This window comes from Pan paniscus, chromosome 15 (assembly GCF_029289425.2).
Source record: "Pan paniscus chromosome 15, NHGRI_mPanPan1-v2.0_pri, whole genome shotgun sequence".
Classification (NCBI taxonomy): Eukaryota; Metazoa; Chordata; class Mammalia; order Primates; family Hominidae; genus Pan; species Pan paniscus.
The window spans coordinates 80,942,634-80,961,659 of record NC_073264.2 but is presented as its reverse complement, the minus strand read 5'-3'; the positions used below and the strand labels follow the sequence as shown (position 1 = coordinate 80,961,659).

At 37.5% G+C, this 19,026-nt stretch overlaps 1 protein-coding gene and 1 long non-coding RNA gene across 38 annotated transcripts in view; one reads left to right on the top strand and one right to left on the bottom strand.

The window, feature by feature from the left end:
• The window catches only part of LOC117975698 (uncharacterized), a 582,695-nt gene that overhangs the window by 323,609 nt on the left and 240,060 nt on the right, over positions 1-19,026 (top strand). The gene's annotated exons all lie outside the window — the stretch shown is intronic.
• The window catches only part of NRXN3 (neurexin 3), a 1,742,415-nt gene continuing 1,729,428 nt past the window's right edge, over positions 6,040-19,026 (bottom strand). For 16 of the 37 annotated variants that reach the window (XM_055097889.2, XM_055097897.2, XM_055097898.2 and 13 more), the window contains one exon: positions 6,040-9,418. In XM_055097889.2, the coding sequence (XP_054953864.1) occupies positions 8,493-9,418 (926 nt within the window). In that variant the 3' untranslated portion in view covers positions 6,040-8,492. Of the gene's footprint in view, positions 9,419-16,214; positions 16,899-19,026 lie in introns of all 37 variants that reach the window. The other 21 variants (XM_055097904.2, XM_055097905.2, XM_055097909.2 and 18 more) reach the window with 3 other exon arrangements.

Genomic DNA, 19,026 nt, shown 5'->3' with positions numbered 1-19,026 from the left:
TCACTTGAACCGGGAAGGCAGAGGTTGCAGTGAACCGAGATCGCACCAGTGCACTCCAGCCTGGGCGACAGACTGAGACTCCGTCTCAAAAAAAAAAAAAAAAAAAAATGCTATTGCCCTGGTGTACATATATGTACCAAATTGCAGCTTGTCATTTGCCAGATGAGGAAGTCAAGCCTGTCCACCTAAGCACATATGGGAATTATGTTCTTAAAATATATTTTAGGGAAGTGGTGTTTATAATAGCAGTGTTTAAATATGTTTTGCATTTTTAAAAGAAAAAGATACACAAGTTCTAGTACAAAAGACAAGCACAATACCTGAAGCGATTTACAATGTATTACCATATAAGAACAAGCAACTCATTTTTTTCCTTTTGTTCAAAAGAAGTGGAGACAGAGAGAGAGAGACAGGAGAGAGAGAGAGAGTATGTGTGTGTGTGTGTGTGTGTGAATTCAGAGCTTATCTGTTAGCATCAGACACTACTGGCATGAAGGGAGAGACCTCATTATTATTTTACATGCTTTAATTCTGGAACTGTCTTCTGAGCAGTTACAAACTGCTTAGAAGCAGCTCTCCTGCCTCTGCTCTCTTCCCCTGCCCTACCTTTTCTTCTTTCTTGCTTTGGTTTTTAAGAAAGAACTGTCCTAGACTTCCCACATCAAATCTGACATCAAACCAGATCTGGTTACTCATACCCATACATGCATATAAGTACATTTTCCTGCGTGGTATATGAACATTGAAAACTATACTGTAATGCCAAGGAAGTTTTAGCTATTCAGTTTTAATGATGCCTCTGTTTTTATCTACTTTCTGACCCCCACCCATCAGCCTGTCTACTGTACTCTTTTGCAAACCTAAAGGACCTGCCTTAAGAATGTTTATATATGCTCTGCTAAATTTCCAAAATAAATAAAATATCAAACTACCAAATGCACAGTAGGAACAGAAAAATCATTAACTTGTTGAAACTAATTATTCTATGTTCCATTTGGCTCCATGAAATGAAGAAGCAAAAGTTTATAGTGGTTCTGTCCATTCATCCTAACACTTACCTTGACTTTATGGTAGAAAAGAATGTACTATCAAATAGTCTATAACTCTGTGTCTCTGAGTCTCTGTCTCATGATATTTTTATAATGAAAATTCTAGGTCAAAAATGGCAAGTGAGTGAGAACAAAGAAGAAAATCATTGTCAAAAGACAATGGAGCAGTAAAAAATCATAACTTGAAAATGTGCTTAAGGATATCTCTTCTGTGTAGACTCATGTAAATTCAGTATAGTTACAGCTATTGAAAATACATGAATATAACCCTCTTAAAATATGCTAGTAGATCTGTGATCATGTTTTTAGAGGTAAAGGTATTTCTTAGCTTTCACATGTACAAATTAGAAGTCTCCCCTTTTACTTACTCTCTTGAAAGAGTACAGATTCTCTTCCACAATGGCACATTTTACAAAAGATATAGCAGCAATATATAATCTATAGACCGCTTTTTATTCATTTTAAAAGGTGATTGAGCACAGTTGAATTGAAATACATACAAGCTGAAACATCTTTCACTTTTTCAGGCAATCTCATTAAATGATGAAGAGTCTACTTAGCAGCTAATCTCTTTTATGTTGTCACTGAATAAAGAACTAGAATCATGCCATTAATTGTCCATCAGAAAGAACGTTAGGTTTAGGTACACTGAAACACTAAATAAGACTCAGGTCGAGAGGCCCAACAGTAACTCTTTGAATGCTTTTTGTTTTATAACTTTGTGCAATATTACAAGATATTCTTTCATAGGGAGGTGGGCACAGATAAAACAAGGGTAACAAAATATTGATCTTGAAACCAAGTGATGGATAAATGGGGGTTTGTTACGCTATTCTCTTTGGGGTATATTTGTAAAACATTCACAATAAAAAGTTAAAAACAAAATAATGCATATCAATAAAGGGGTGCAAGGTTGCCTGAGGCGTTTGGCTGACCAAGGGCCACAAGAAAGCTGAAGGATGGAAACTCAGAAAAGGAGTGACATTCTCGGGATGCAGGGCTTCCCTGGGCCTAACTGAAGCTGGTAGCTGGAAACAAATAACTAGTGCTGATGAAGGAAAATCTTTGCTAATGAGCTAGCAACTAAATTTTATACTGTCTTGGCAAATGAAAGAATTAGAGAAATACTAAGAGTGATTGCCAAACTCTCATATTTTTATTAACTTTTTGGTCCTGGTTAGTCATGCATATAGCAGCTAATTTTGATCCTGCCTGAATCAAGTAACAAAGCCAATTGTAATAACGACCAACATTTATTTAAGGTTAATTATGTGTCACACATATGTTAAGCATTTCACATGAATTATTTCATCCAATATTTCTCAAGAAATCTGCAAGATAAGTATAACAAAATTATAGGTGTGAAAGCTGAGCCTTAGCTAAGTAGTTTATCTTAAGTTACAGTACCAGATGAGCCATGGCACTTTGACTCTAGAACCCATGTAATCATTAAAAAAAAACTCAGGTATCTTGAAATTCACTCTAATCATTTAATACATCTCCCAAGATCTGAGCATGCATTGCCTTTAGCTGTTGTTGTCTTATATGCCCTCACTCTCATGCAACCCTAACACTGCTTCTATCCTGGGCCCTACTCACGTGATCCTACCTGCTCAGTGGCTTGGTGTCTCTTGGAATTATTTGCTCTTCTACTTGGGCCATGTAACCACTTCAAAAAGGTTAGAATTGCTTCCCAATTCTGATTCCCTTGATACTTTGGAACTTTAACCTTTGCAATTCCCACTACTATACATTTGCTAGAAACAGAACCATATCCCCTCCAACGTTCATATGTTGAAATCCCAACCCCAAACATGACTGTATTGGGAGGTAGTGTCTTTAGGAAGTAATTAAGGTCAAACAAAGTCATAATGGCAGGGCTTTAACCAATAGCACTGGTGGTCTTATAAGAAGAGGAAGAAAAAGAAATATCTCAGTGCATGAACAGAAGAAAGGCCCTGTGAGTACATAGTGAGAAGGTAGCTTATTATCTACAAGCCAGGAAGAGAGCCCTTCCCAGAAACTGAGCCCTAACAAACTTTGATCTGCAACTTCGTTTCTGGAACTGAGAAATACATTTCAGTTGTCTACCCAGCCTGTGGTATTTTGCCAGGGTAATCCCAGTAGACTAACACAACATCCTCTCATTTCCTGCCTTAGCTTCCACTTCAAATGCTTCTGGAAAAAGTAGAAAATGACTTGCTTCTCTAGAGACAGGTTTATGAAAGAGCTCTAAATTTGGAACCACAAGACTGGATTTTAAGTCATGACATTGTCATGTATTAGCTGTGTGACCTTGGAGAAGTCATTTAAGTTTTTCGGGTCTGTTTTCTTTGTAATAAACACAATTAGAAAAATACATGCCCTCACTATTTCAACAATAGAAGAAAAAATAGTAAAGATATAAAGTTGTATTATTAATGGCAGCTAACCCCTTACTGGTAGAGATCTTTTCATTAGCAGCCTTCCTACTGGTGTTGTCAATGGACTGCTGCCATTAATCACTCATAGTCCCACTTGGGTATCTGACCTTGTCCTTTAATATATCCAGAACACTGAAGCCCTCTGACTACAGCTTTTGTAACCTCTGTAGCAATATGTCAGTTTCTGATCCCATTCTCTCCAAGAAGATTGACTTATGCCTTTTTTCCCCCAGAATAACATCTCTATCAGGAAACGCGGTTGCTCCATAAGAGTAGATCAGTTATTACCTTTCATTTCAAATATGCTTAAGTCCTTTGTACTCGACAAAGGAGCCCTTGACCTTGAACTTCTCAAGCTATTCTCCCATTTCTCTCTTCCCGTTCATTGACGTGATTTCAAAAACCTTCCTACTCATATCTTCCTCCAATGTACTTTTTGCAGTCTGTCATCAATCCAAATTATGGTTTTGATCCTGCTTGCTCCCACTTTAAGGGTTTGCTTAGAATGATATACAGCCCTTATTTCTGCCTATCAGTTTTCCAAGGTTTACCAAAATGTCACCCCTTCTATGAAGCCTTCCCTTACATAATTTCTTCTAAGCTCCCAACTTAGTTTGTACTTTTTGATAGCTTATTTGCATTCACTATAGTACCATTTTTTGTTCATCTTTACTAGATGATAAGCTCCCAAGGCTCTCAATTTAATATCCCATAATCATTTAGTAAATGTTCAATAGACATTATCAAACTGATCTTAAACTATATAATCAAGATATTAGTTCAACTGGGACAAACACAGGGCTTGGATATTTTTTGGAGAAAGATCAAACTTCAATTTGAATATGAGCAAAGAGACACTGGACCTGTATAGATTTATACAAGAGACAAAAAGGCTTAAAATCCTTCTAGCCATTTTCTGCCTTCGTTGAAACAAAGTAACAATAGCCAATAGTAGACTAGCTTGCACATAAGTGTTCAATAAATGTTTCTTGAATTAAAGAAAAAGTGAATGCTTAAAGTAGTCCTAGAATTATATATTAAATAGTGAGATTTAGAAAGATTTCGGGAGGAGTGGCTCACACCTATAATCCCAGCATTTTGCGAGGCCAAGGTGGGTGGATCACTTGAAGTAAGGAGTTCGAGACCAGCCTTGCCAACGTGGTGAAACCCTTCCTTACTAAAAAAATAAAAAATAAATTAAAAAATGAGCTGGGTATGGTGGCCCATGCCTGTAGTCGCAGCTACTCAGGAGGCTGAGGCAGGAGAATCGTTTGAGGTTGAGAGGCAGAGGTTGCAGTGAGCCACGATCATGCCACTGCACTGAAGGCTGCAAGACTCCATCCCAAAAAATGATGGGAGAACATCTAATATAGAACTCTGAAGACAGGAACAAAAAAAAACTTTGCATAATTTGACATCACTGAACCTGACTTTCCCCCCCACTCCCCATTCCTAGCATAGTCGATAGTATAACCATTCCACTAATGTTATCTTGAAGGCACAGGCTTAACTAAATATATATTTTTAAAATTCTAACTCTTTGAAAACTGGTAACCAACATATGGATAAAGGACAGCTGTTCAGTTAAATCTATATTTCTAGATTACAGTGAAGAACAAAGGGTAGATGGATTATCCAATTGGCCAAGTAAGTGTGGGCTGAGAGAACGAGAAATATGAGACATTTCTGCTACAATGGGTGTATGAAACAAGTTGTAATCAGAAATTCTTGTAAGAAGCTGTTAAAATTGAAGCACTCATTTAAATTTTGGTTTTGGATTCTGTTTTTTAATTTTAAATTTTAATATGGTGGGAGGCTTGGAAAGAAGACATCTAAGACTTTCTAGTGCTTATGGCACTATGTGAACATAGTTTTAAATACTGTTTAAAGCTTGTTGACTTATAGAGAATACGTAAAAGGTACGAAATGCCTTTAAAAAACATAGTATCCAAGCCGGGCGCGGTGGCTCACGCCTGTAATCCCAGCACTTTGGGAGGCCGAGGCGGGTGGATCACGACGTCAGGAGATCGAGACCATCCTGGCTAACACGGTGAAACCCCGTCTCTACGAAAAATACAAAAAGTTAGCTGGGCATGGTGGCGGGCGCCTGTAGTCCCAGCAACTCGGGAGGCTGAGGCAGGAGAATGGTGTGAACCCGGGAGGTGGAGCTTGCAGTGAGCCGAGATCGTGCCACTGCACTCCAGCCTGGGCGACAGAGCGAGACTCTGTCTCAAAAAAAAACAAAAACAAACAAAAGAACAAAACAAAAAAAACCATAGTATCCAATAATCTTTCCTAGAATACAATGTTTCTATCATCTTTTCAGAAAAATGTACTCCCTCCTGGTTATTCTATCATAGCAATCTAAAAAATAATGCCTCAAGTAACAGATGATAATTATCTCATAAATATGGCATTTTGATAATGTAATAATTAGTAACTGCTTAGAATATCTTCTATCACATGAAAGTGGTCTAGCTCTTACTCGGCTTTTAATAAGATATGACATAATTAGCTTCAGTGTGAGATTTTCTCAAATGTTAAGAAAATAAAAGTGCATCAGCATACAAGGTTTTGGGAAGAACATTTTATTGCTAAGCATATCCTTGAACGAAAATGCAAATATGAACTAAGAAAAGAAAAAAGAAAAAGCAGTAATGTCACAACATCATTAAATAAATTCCTTTAGGTTCTGCTAATAAAACAGGAATATGATAGAAGCTCACATAGAGAATGCACATGTTCCCATAAAATTGTCCAAATAGAAACTTACACTGAAAGTAATATAACAAATGTATTATTACTTAAATTGAAAAAAATGAAAGAAAGCAGGAAATCAATTCACAAGACCTCAAGACTCCAAGAACAGCAATCTTTTACAGACATCGAGATATAATCAACTTCGTATAGGCTGGGCCGTTTAGGTTATCTAAAATCGTGCTTTGATATCTCTTTATAATCCTGTCTTTTTTAATGATAACAAAAAAATTAAACTCTTAACACATTGAAATATTAGATAATGAGGAACACCTCTTTCCACACACATTAGTAAAGGCTACCATTTAGATTGCACTTTTTGCCCCATGTCGTTAAGATATTTTTTCAAAGTCAAATATTCATGCAACTTACAAAGACCAGCAAGAGTAGATTTCTAAATCTAAGCAGCTGATTGATTTTCATCTGTACAAAAGAAATTGTATATCTGACCCTCCAGAGGACACACTTCATTTTTGTGTGAATATTTGTCTTGCTTTGTCTCTTGCTTTTCGGATAGCTATGGCCATACAACCAGTTTATTGTTTTTCTGTACATTGTTTCCTCTTTACAAAAAGAAAAAGACAACCAGAATATAAACCAAACAGAAATAAACAGGAAAAAAAACATTTCTTAAAGCAGTATGTACATAGGTGGCTAAGGAATTATACCAGCAAAAATGTAGTAAAATATGTAAACAAAATCTGAAGTTTTTTTTTTAATTCTCTTTGACACAGTTAACTGTGACAAAACTAAAATTCACACTTTCTTCACATTTTAAGGTTTGCTTTTTTGTTGTTTTGCTATTTTCTTTTAAAACAACATTCTCATTCCATTTCAAGACTTTAACAGATTTACTGTGTCAGTCATCCCATCAAACATACCATGATAAATATATCTGTATATATATTTATTTATATATATATTATACTATTAAATTCCTTTTGTGTGTGTGTCACAGCAGCTTTATTCATTTATTTGTTTTTTAAAAAGATGGGTGAAGAGAGAAGTGAGCAAATGGAAGGACAGAGTTATCCATAAATGTCAGGCTACAAAATTAAACCACTATGAAAACCATTGTCACGTTCGGGGCGGGGAAAGAACTATGTGTTTTGTACTCTGGCATGACATGGTTGGCTTGTGTGACCTTTTGTGGTTCCATCACGAGTTGAACTCCCCTACTGTCTGGTTTGATAACAGACTTTAATATTGTCTTTTTTATTTGCATGCATTTCAATCAGTCACAGATCCAGCCCACCTCCCCTTCCTCTTCCCTAGGAAAGGCTGTTTTAGTTTGTGGGGCTTTCCTCTTTAACACAATTTGGCTGGGTGAATGGACAGGAACAATATTGTTACGTAAAGCCAATAGCTCTGATAACACCAGCCCTAAACCCATCTGTTCCGGGTTTGGGTGGTAAATTCTGAAATTAGATCCTGGGGGACCAGCTTTTCGAATCAATTTATCATCCGTCACATGAATTTTGCTATGTGTTCAGCAAAGCATCTTATAGGAAACAAACAACAGATTCTAGAGACACCATAACCTGATATGTAGAGTGAACACCATGGTAGCTTTTGAGTTCATATGGCAATAGTCTCTCTCGCTTTTGTTTTGAGTTTTTTTCCTCTTCTGATGTCCAGTCATTATCAAAAAAAGAAACAAAAACCCAAAAGCCATTTTTCCCCTCAGATCATAAAGTTACACGCACACTGGTCAGAACCAGATAAGGGTTGTGGGTTTGTTTTTGTTTTTGTTTTTTGGTGTTTTTTTCTTTTTTAACTTTTTTCTTTTTTTGTTGTTGTAGTTTTGTTTTTTACATAATTAAACAGAAAAAACATGGTTACAGTCAAGCTTCACAAACATTACAGACTCACTTGGAGTTATGGAACAAGTAAGCCATGAAGTCTTCTACCTTTTAGTAAAAGGTCCTCCGGAGAAGGAAGTTTCCAGGCCTGCGGAAGTGGTGGAGCCACCGTCCGGCTCCAGAGCGCTAAGTGTGTGCTTTATGATACAGCAGGGCACAAAACCTTCTGTCTCCCAGCGACCGCTGGGACCTTGCTGCAGCCGTGGCTGAGCTTTAGAGAGAGATGCATCGCTGTGTGTGTGTGTCCTTTAAAAAAACGGTTTTTCCCACCAGAGTCGTGGTTATATACCCCATTTCATAGTTCCAGCAGTTCTGACATCTGTGAGATCTCACCGTCCAAAGATTCATAGGCGTGGATAGAAATAACTGTGAAAACTCGCGTGTGAGCAGTGTTCGCATGTTTACACGTAATACTCCCTGTCCTTGTTTTTCTGTTTCTTGTGGCCGCTCTTCGAGCTCTGCTGCTTCTCCTTCATGAGCGTGCCGTTGCTCTGGGCGGAGTTGCTGATGTAGTTCCGCGTCTCGTCCACTTGATAGGACCCCTCGTCCCTGTTCCTGTACTTGTACATGGCGTACAGGAGGATCAAGATGCAGAGGGCGGCAGCAGCCACAATGCCGACGACCATCCCTGTTGTGCTGCTCGACTCCCGGATCACCTCTGAGGCCCCCGGAACCCGTCTGATTCCCGGCTCCGTGGGGTTTGCTGTGGGCACATTACGGAACATGGGGGAAGTAATTAGTGGGCTCTTCAGTTTGGTGCTGTCTAGCTCATAGGCAGTGGGCAACGGAAGCAAGACTATATCAGGCTGGGGTTTGAGATCACGGTTATTCATTTTGCCAGCTGGCAATTTGGGCACCATCCCAGACGAGGAGGAAGCTGTGAAGCGGATCAGCTCAGGGGATAAAGATGTGGTAGTAGTCCTACTAGTTTCGGAGACTTTGTTAGGTCTAAAGTCCTTGGATTCCCACTTGGGCGCATGTGCTTTGTAGCCACCTTCGAAGATTGAAGTGGAAAGACTCTTATCTGTTACCAAGGAGAAGGTGGTGTAAAAATCTTCATCATCAGTAGGGGGCAGGTTAGAGTCAAAGGTTTCCCCTGAGCCATACCCAGATATCACCAAGCCATCATCATCACAACCATCGCTGCCTTGGTCCGACAAGCAAGGTAACCCCGCCTCAGAGGTCATGGACAGGGAATCTTTGGTGGTCTCAATAATGGTGAGGAGGGGGCGAAAGGTAGGGGGGAGTGTAATGGAAGGTGCACGAGTAGCAATAGGAGGGGTAGCTAAAGGGTCTTCTACAAGAAGAGGGATAACTAATTCACCTCCTGGGATGGAAAAGAAAAAGAAAAACAATTAGTATATTTGTAAACAACTCTCAACCAACGTCATTCACAGATTATGCCTCAGAAATTATAATAAAAAGATCTGGATCTTTTCTGGATGGAGTCTAATCATTCTAGGCAGATTTGGAGCCTTCTGTATGCCTCTTGCCACCCAAACCTGAAATCCCTAGATCAGGGGCTTAGATTTTTAAAAGATACTCTCAAGTAATTATTTAGATAGAATTCAACTATATATGTTCTTTCCAGGATCTGCTTATGGGCTGATGACATTCAGTCAATGATACTGTTATAAATACTGGCTGGCTATCAAAATTGGCATGTGTGGGTACACGCACACATTGTGTGCTTAAGAATTTATTAACATGCGTTTAAGATTTCTTTATTGCCTTCTTGGGATTCTGCTCATTTGCTCCCAGGAGGATGAGAATGACCGATTCACCATCTTATTGAGACCAAGATCAAGAAACATAAAAGATTGTATCTTTTGTGTTTTCTTAAGTTACTTCCTTTTATTTCACACTTATTAATCACAGTCCTTGTTTACTATAAGCTGAGCAATAGGGATTTTTAAAAAGTTAAAAATATTCATCTAACAAATCCATTTTGACCATGCTTTTCCAGAAATCCCCCTGACTATTAAATGACAGCTTGCCTTGCATTAGTCTAATATTTGTATGCATTGCTTTCATGCTGTATGCAATATATGCTGAGCTGGAAGCTAGATTTTCAAAATACCCAGCCTAGATATCCATGACTTGAAACTGTTAGACTCAGAAATGTTGACTTAGCAAAGTGAGTTTTTTAAATTGGTGATTGCTAACTAGTGTGGCAAAAACATATCTGTTTACCCATAGACCCTCGTTATTGCACTTAGAATCATACAGACTAAGTTGGGAAAGAAAGCTCAGAATAGTTCATTAAATAACAGGGCCTTGCAGATCATGGGTACCACAAATATTCTGCAGTAGTGGTTGCTTACCCTACTGTAAGGCCAAGATTGCTATGCATCTATGTCAGCAGGATAACTGATCTCTCTTCAGTGTCTTTATAATGTTATTTTCCAAGCAAAGGAAGAATTTTAAGAAGTCACAGTCCATGTCTCTTTATTGAATATATTCCAGAAAAATGTATTCCCACTATCACTTAAAAAAATCCGCTTGCAGGGATGCTGCGAATGTTTCCCTGCCCCAGTTATTTAGAAGGTTGAGGTACTAATGTGACGTTATTGTTGAAGGCCTCTTTCTGAGCTGACCCATTGAGCTGTCAACTGGTACCACGTACATGTGTCTCTTACACTTGGTAATAACTTTGCTGTGATAGTATAATCAGTGTTTGAGTAGCTGTTAACAGATAAGACTGTAGCTGAGGTACCCACCTCATCAGTAACAAAGCCAGACAAGGAGGTGATTCAGTACCAGAGTTCTAGGGGACTCCAAGTGAATAAGCCTTGGAGCCTACACAGTCTTCCAGGGTTTTTCCTATGAAGATTGATTCACAAATTAAAACTCTCCTTTTGAATGCATAGGAAATGCTTCAAGATGCAACCTTTCCACACCTTGCATGCTGAAACCTTTCCCATGCATCCAAATTGTCCAGGTTTCAGGTGTGCTGAGAAGGGCTTCCTGAGAAGAAAGCTAATACCTACCTTCAAGCACTGAGGAAGGCCCATGTCAGAAGCCTTTATTCTCTCCCTGTTTAGCCAATAACAATTGTGTTCTGCAGAAAGAAACTGAGTTTCTGAGGGAACTGATAAAGCATATAATGTGTACCATTTAGAAGGGAAGGGACAACAGAATGTTGCAGTGTCATCTCTGGCCTATGTGATAATTTTACTATGAAATTTTAAAAAATACCTTTTTGAGATTCTCAAGATGATCTTATAGTATGTGCTCTAAACCTGAGCCTCTATTCTGGTGCTCAGAGTTTGAAACTATTGAGCAAAATGATCTGTGCAGATTTGCCAAAGATTCACACTTACTGTACTAGACCAGCAGACACGTATTTTTTTTTTACATTGTGAACATATATAATTCATATGCCTTACAACTTATTTAATGCATAATTTACACACTTTTGCTAGTTTTTACAAATGGGATTTGGAGTGCAGTTCCCTAAAGGTAAGCCAGTCCTAAAACTAACTCTGAGAAAACTTTTTTATTATTCTTCTGCTAGGGAGTCCCAAGTGGTAGATTTAAGGTGATATATGAAAGAGGGCAAGGTTTGAGTAATAGGAGAGCAGTGATGAGAGAGAGGAAGTGAAGGCCCATGGACTCTGTCTAAAGCTTCCTTAAGGATTTCTCAGGCACAGTTTTACTTACCTTCAGAGGACAAGGCAGGATTTTTTTTTTTTTAACTTATCTGTAACACAGGTTTAACATGTGTGTTCTTTTCTGGCACAGACACCGAGTCATTTGTTCCTTATGGCAATGACAAATCTACCCCATGTAGAGTAAGCAAAGAGGAAACTAGGTTAAAGGACAAGGAATAACTGATATCTTAGGAGGCAAAGGCCTGGTACAAATAGTTTGAATATAAAGGCAAACTGTTGGGTAAGAGGCTAGTGTCCCTTTAAGTGGGATTAAGATCACCATCTTCATGATTACAGAGTGGCATTCATTTGCAATTTTAGTGTACCATCTGTGACACCCAACCAGAGTCTTAAATTTGCCTTTTTGTTTTTTCGGTTTGTTTTTCTCCTTTCAATACCAGCTAAAGTTTCCACAGTGTACTTGTTGTTTCAAAATCTACAAACTGTTCACTCTGCAGTTGAATTAGTTTACTTTACTTTGCTATCTCCCTCTCATTTAACACACTAATGCAAGTATCTTAGATTTAAAAAAAAAAAAGAGTAACCACATTTTTTATAACTCTACAGTAAGAGGGTTCTGAAGCTTGTTAATTTATAAAGAGCTTCTAAAAGCCTGGTGAGTCCCAAAGTGAAATGATAAGAGCTTATTTTAAAACTAAAATGATGGGTATGCCATTTCAGAGTTTAGGAAACAAAATCTTTCAGAACTACTGATCTCTAGTTTTCTTTGCCATTTTGTTATTAATCTCGGTAGCAGCGATAAAAATGATAAATGATACCCTCTGTTGGGAAAATCTGAGCCCAAATTATGCTGATTTTTAGACAACAAAGTGGTAGAAGCTTTCCTAACCCCTCTTTCCTGGCTTCTCAAGAAGTGGGAAGATTGCCTTTAGTTTAAAATGAAGTCAACTGCAGTACACGGGGGTCCTTACGACAAATAGGAATTCTAATGAAAATAGGTAGAACATTTTAGATAACTGTAAACATGAAAAATGCCTGGGACAAGTGTATATGTTGGTGTAATTAATTTTAATATTAAATTCCATGTTTAAGATTACAGATGATAATAGTGTCCTGGGGGGATCAAAGGCACACGTCATTTGAGAGGAGAAAGTGACGTATTTCTCCTACTATAAGATCATTAATAGAAATAACTTAGTTCGGCCAGGCATGGTGGCTCATGCCTGTAATCCCAGCACTTTGGGAGGCCGAGGCGGGCGGATCATGAGGTCAGGAGATCGAAACCATCCTGGCTAACACGGTGAAACCCCATCTCTACTAAAAATACAAAAAAATTAGCCAGGCATAGTGGCTGGCACCTGTAGTCCCAGCTACTGGGGAGGCTGAGGCAGGAGAATGGCGTGAACCTGGGAGGCAGAGCTTGCAGTGAGCCGAGATCACGCCACTGCGCTCCAGCCTGGGCGACAGAGCGAGACTCTGTCTCAAAAAACAAACAAACAAACAAAAAAGTAGTTTGGTGGGAAGCTATTCAAAGCTTCTTGTTTATTTTAATCAAAAATGACTACCCTGAGAAATGTTCTAGTAGCTGATAATATTTTCTTCACTTCCCAGAGACCATGAAGTCAGTGATCAACTATGTGTCCCATGCCTACAAAAGTATTCATGGAAGCAAATAACCCAAAGTCATAAAGGGTTATGAGCAGAGTAATACAAAACCTGTAATCCATCAAAATCCTAATTTCCTATGCTATCCCCAGAATTTTTCTTTAGTTTGGGATAAAAGCTATCTATATTCCTTAAAGTTAGCATTTTAAAATCAGGCATACATACCCCTTTTTGGCAGGATTGTGCTTTTCTTTAAACTAGAGAGATCATTAGAGATATAAAAGGTCTATTTTAGCCCTGAAGGCTTCCCGGCTTTTTTTGCTTTATGAGTGTATTTGTAGATACATAATTCATGCCTCTAGGGCTGATATCCAGCAAAAGGGGCTCACTGCCATCAAAAAAGATAGTGTATAAAAAATTTAATAGAATTCTTCTGAACTGTGAGAATGTTGTGGGTGATAGTGAATGTAGTGGGTTATCTTTGGGAAAAAAAAAAAAGAACAAAAAAACAAGCATGAAGTTTCAACACTTGCCTCTCTGGAGATATTTGGGTTTTGAGAGTTCACAAAAATACCAAAACAGTGATGCTGAACAGTGAGACTCTGGGACAGGACACCATGCTTGAATTCCTTGAATTCTTTTTATATATTTGGGTATTTCACCTCATCTCTTATTTGCATTATTCCAAATTTCTGCTTGAAAATTCACATAATAAGGGGAAATCATTATTTTCCCCCCAAGAATTAGTTTTTCAAAGATATTTAGCTCTTTGGTGACAGAGAAGTGTGTATTTGTAACACATAAATATCATAAAGCTTGTAACCATGAAATTGCTCTCTATCAACCTTCGGGAAAAAATAGTCATGGACAAACAGGGCAAGTACCTGGGGAGAAGACAGTAGAAAAACTCAAGTGTCTCAAAGAGGCTTAACTTGTATTTTAACAGGATGAGAATTTCTAGGTAGGGCATTCTCCCTCGCTTCCCCACCACCCTTCCACCCCAGCAAAGGGTTTGTCTGAAATAGGTTCGATTTGGAAAGGCTACAGATTATATTTTTCAACAATAAGATGAGCCACAGCCCCTTGATATCATTATGTATTACAAAACAGGAAATGTCAAGTGGAGTGTTTCATTTGCTTATTAAGAGCTTTGCTTCTGAAGTAACTCAGACTCTTAACATCGGAACTCTCTAGGAGTTCCTACTAGTGCTAGGAATTTGGTCAAATTTCTTAAACTCTGGAAAATGAGAATAATAAAATACCCTACCTCAAACCATCAATGCAAATATTAAAATAATGCATATTAAGTATTTTTTTATATGTTAGATGGTTTAACACAGTACCTACTGCTATTCAGAAATGCTAGTTACTAATGTTATTATTTCTACTAATGTATCTGAGCTATAAACACTTACATAATCACTTTCTTCTAACCCTTTTTTATTTAGTGGCTTCATGCTAAAGTAGAAGTATAATTATATATTGAGGCTATTTTAAATAATAGAATATAAGAAATAATTTATAATTCAAATAGCTTGTATTTTTTAAAAATAACCTTTTATTAAATTTACCTTTGAATATCTTTTTCATAGAAAGAAAATATTCCAATGCAACAAGATAAAACAACATCCCATTTAGGAACTTCTAAGTTTTAGACCTAAAATATTATCCAGCATGTCAAACAACACAAAATCGCATAAACTGAGGTAGAGAGAGCCCAAACATTAAGCTGCTGGCTTGGAAACACTCTTACCCACCATTCAGTTTGATATTTCTATAACAGTTCAAATAACACAAATATCTGTAAAGCAAAACAAGTAACTTCTTGATGAAAAAATTATATAGTGCTTCTTACCAATCTTATGTATGTTGAAGTACATAAGGCAGCATTGGTCCAAATAATCTTAAGGTGAAGGAATAGTCTTACCCTGTAGTTACACGATGATGGTACCCACCTGAAATATTTTCTATGTATAACTTTAGATATGAAAATCATCATGTTTTCTTGGTAGAATCTTAAGATCCCTGAAAGCTTACCTGATTAAATCCTTGAGAGAAATGAAAAAGGGAAAAGGAGAAGAGACAAAGGAAAGAGGGAGAGAGAGAATGTGTGTGTGCCTTCTGTGTGTGTGTCTGTGTTTTTGCCAGTTGTTAGTTCCATACACTGGAAGGCGTCAGTATCATAGAACAATACTCGAAACACCTGGGATTCTTGATATCTGCATTTTCAGTATAATTGATTTTGTAGCCTGAAGCAAAAGTGAGAGTATGATCCTGGATAACCAAACTCTACCATAGTCACTTGAGAGTACCTTATTTCCCCTTTGCTGAAGGAAAAGAACTAATTTCCTAAATGCTTTTTAAGGAATTTAAAAAAGATGCAAATACCACTGGTACTACTTGGAGCTAACTCAACTCATTTTCTTCTGGGGTACAGGCCTCCCACTGGCTGGAAACAATTTTAAGATACCAAATAGAGCCTACCAATACTTTCAAGGCTTTAAACACGGTGGTGAAAAAGTACAGGCAAAGAGGCCAGGCTTTCTTTGGGTGGTAAGAACAATGTATTAACCCCCTTCTACTGAGAGTAGAATTCACATTGATTATTAGAAGCAATTCAGCACAAAACATAACAGTGAAAATTCAGCAAATAGACACAAATGAAATAAAAAATATAGTCTTCAAAATTATATAGTAGAAAATAAAATCAACTTCATAGCCAAAGTAAGCTGGGAGAAGGAGAGCAAATAACATTGAGGCATTCACAATATAATAAGAATGGAAAGAAAAAGTAAAAGCAAATTAAAAATAGAAGCTGTTCTGGGGAAAAAAAGAAATCATTTCCATATAGGCAAAATAATTGAAACTAAAAAAGCATACTGTATTAATTTATAGTCAACTTACATCAACAAATTGCCCGCATGTTTTTTGGCATGAAAGAAAAATTTACAAAAGAAAGTTGTGTAAGAATGCTCTTGGACAAATAGAATTGCCACATTCTTGTAACTTGCTTTTTTTGTTGTCATTTCTTAAAAACTTTTGAGCAAAATGTCTAATTTTTCAAATATAATAATTTATAACAGAGGATGATACAGGGAGGCAACAACACATACATCCACACCACATAACATTAAAAGAAAAAAAAATCTGCACTTTAACAAATTTTTACTTTGGGGGGTTTGGGAGGGCATCAATTTTTGAATTTAAAATAATTCCGATTGCTATGATTGAAAAACCAAACAAAAAAACCTGTTTACTTTTATAATTTGCCTTTCAAAAAATTCTGTGACTCTAACGGGTTTTGAATGAATTTCTGCATTTATAGGTTTTCAGATATATATTTAATTTTTTTTTGTCTTTTTGACAAATTTTAGGCTTTCTTTAATTTAGGGAGATGGATGACAGCACATAAATTTTAACAATGCTAAAGAAAGGGGGAGAATGGGAAGGAAAGATGCAGGAAGGGGGAGGGTCATATCTATGAGTGAACTACACAGGAGATGAAGATGATAGGAGTAAATGTGTAAGTGAGTCGCCATGTCCATGTAAGGGCGGCACGGAGTGATCTAGCTGCATTAGAGCTTCTGGCTGTAAGGAAGGGATGGGCAATATACAAAAACAAATGAGCCTACACATGCCCATCTATGGAAATAAAGAACAGAACTCTAACACTGACAATCTCACACACCCTAAGCTGCAACTTCTTCAACATGCAATTACTCCAAAAATTATTACAGTTTCATTAAAGATTTTCAAATAATAAAAACAGTTAAACTTTTTCCTACTAAAAATAGCCAAAATACATAAAATACTAGTAGTCATGATCAAAAAGTTTAAAGCAAAAACAAGAAGACTAGATTTATGCATTCAAGTTGAACAACTTCATCGGCAGCCACACAGCCCCATCTAGAGTGGGGGAGGTTCAGAAATCTACAGAGGTGATTGAGATGCACTACTAAGCAGGGGGCCCACGCACTGGGTTGCTAATTACTTCTCTATAGAGAAATGGCATTTTCCAAACGACATCATCCATCTTCCTTACGCCACCCATGTTGCACGCAATTGGCAATGAGACCAGGCTAATTTGAAAGATGTGGATGTGAGGATTCTGCAGCTGAAGTTGTTCCACATTTAAAGAGGGAGTGGGGAAAAATTGCAGAAAACAATTCATAACTTTTTTTCTCATAATTTTAGATAAAATCAAATCTAAGATAAAGATCTAGCAATTAAAAGAAACACATTGATATATATATATAGATATATATAATATAAAAAGCACTTAATTCCCAAACAAGAAGGGAAAAAAAAAACAAAAAGTTTAAAGAAAAAAGTATTTCACACACTTTCAGAGATGAACAACCAGACGCACAGGCTTGAAAGGCACAGACAGAGCAGTCAGGGGACACGTTTTTTTTGCTTTGCTTTTTTGGCTGGTTAATTCCCCTTTTCGTGATAGCCAAAATTAAAAACAGATTGTGCATTTTCTTTAAAAACTAATTTTACATTTTCTTTATTTTTTGGCTTTGCTTTGAAAAAATAAAAAGGGCGTGCAGTCTGGATGTACGTCGTAAGTAGACATTTAAAAGAGAAGAAAGTAGCTAGACTGACAAATGGGTTATCATATATTATCCTTCAATTGTAGGAATGTTAATCCAGTTAACACATGCTTAAAGTAAGTTGCATTTAGGGGAAAATAGAAAAACAGAACAGCAAGCTAGGGTTAGGGGCAGCAAGACAAAACCAGTTTAGGGGTAGGAGGAAGGTACTGGGTTTTGTTTCATGCCTTTCCAGTAGGGGTGAAGGACATCTGAAGGCTTCCTGCCAATTAGAAGGAAAGCATGTGAGAGGGGTGTGTGTGTGTGTGTGTGTGTGTGTGTGTGTGTGTGTGTGTGTGTGTGTGTGTGTGTGTTGGGAGTTGAACTAGAACCTGTATTGACAGGAATTGGAATCAAAATACATATGGGTTCACGAGTTCTGCTTCAGGAAATTTATCCCAAATTTATTCAAAGCCTTTAGAAGGCATATTTTACGGGCATAGAGGGGTTATAATTAACATTGCTCTGTGGGAGGGTTCTTGGGCTTAGTCAAAGTGACAGGGCACAATGATGACAGTAGAATGTTAATAAAATGAGCCTGATAAATGGAGGAATAGCCAATTTTTTTTTGTAAGAATGGCAAAACCCCTCTCCACTCCAAAGAGTACAATATCAGTGTCTGTAAACTACAGGACAATCATGAAAGGAATAAAGTTTATTGGAAGTGCTTTGAGGAAAACTATGCCAATAAGGTTTATCTGAAGTACGTTGGGGAAAACTATGCCTCTCACATGTATGCACACGGAGAGGAAGATACTGTAGAAGAAACAGAGGGAAGGAATTTTTAGAAATGGCCTCAGCCTCCACTGGAAGAGATCACTAGAGTTATATTCAGTATTATATCTCGTTGAGAACATTAATGTTCAACCAAGGACTGGGAAACCCAGGTAGGCGAACCACAAAGGCAAGACACTTGAGAGCACCTGGTTCTGACAACCAATTCCAACCACTCCTAAGAACTCTTTTAGGGGACTTTGACAAATAGAGTAAATTTTGAGGATGAGTCCAACTTTTGCCCGCTATGGGACGCCCCTTTTATTATTTTACTTTAAAATAATTATAGCAATGTGTCCCCATGGGTCAGTCCGTACCAAGATTTTTAGTCTCTGGTTTAATAATGT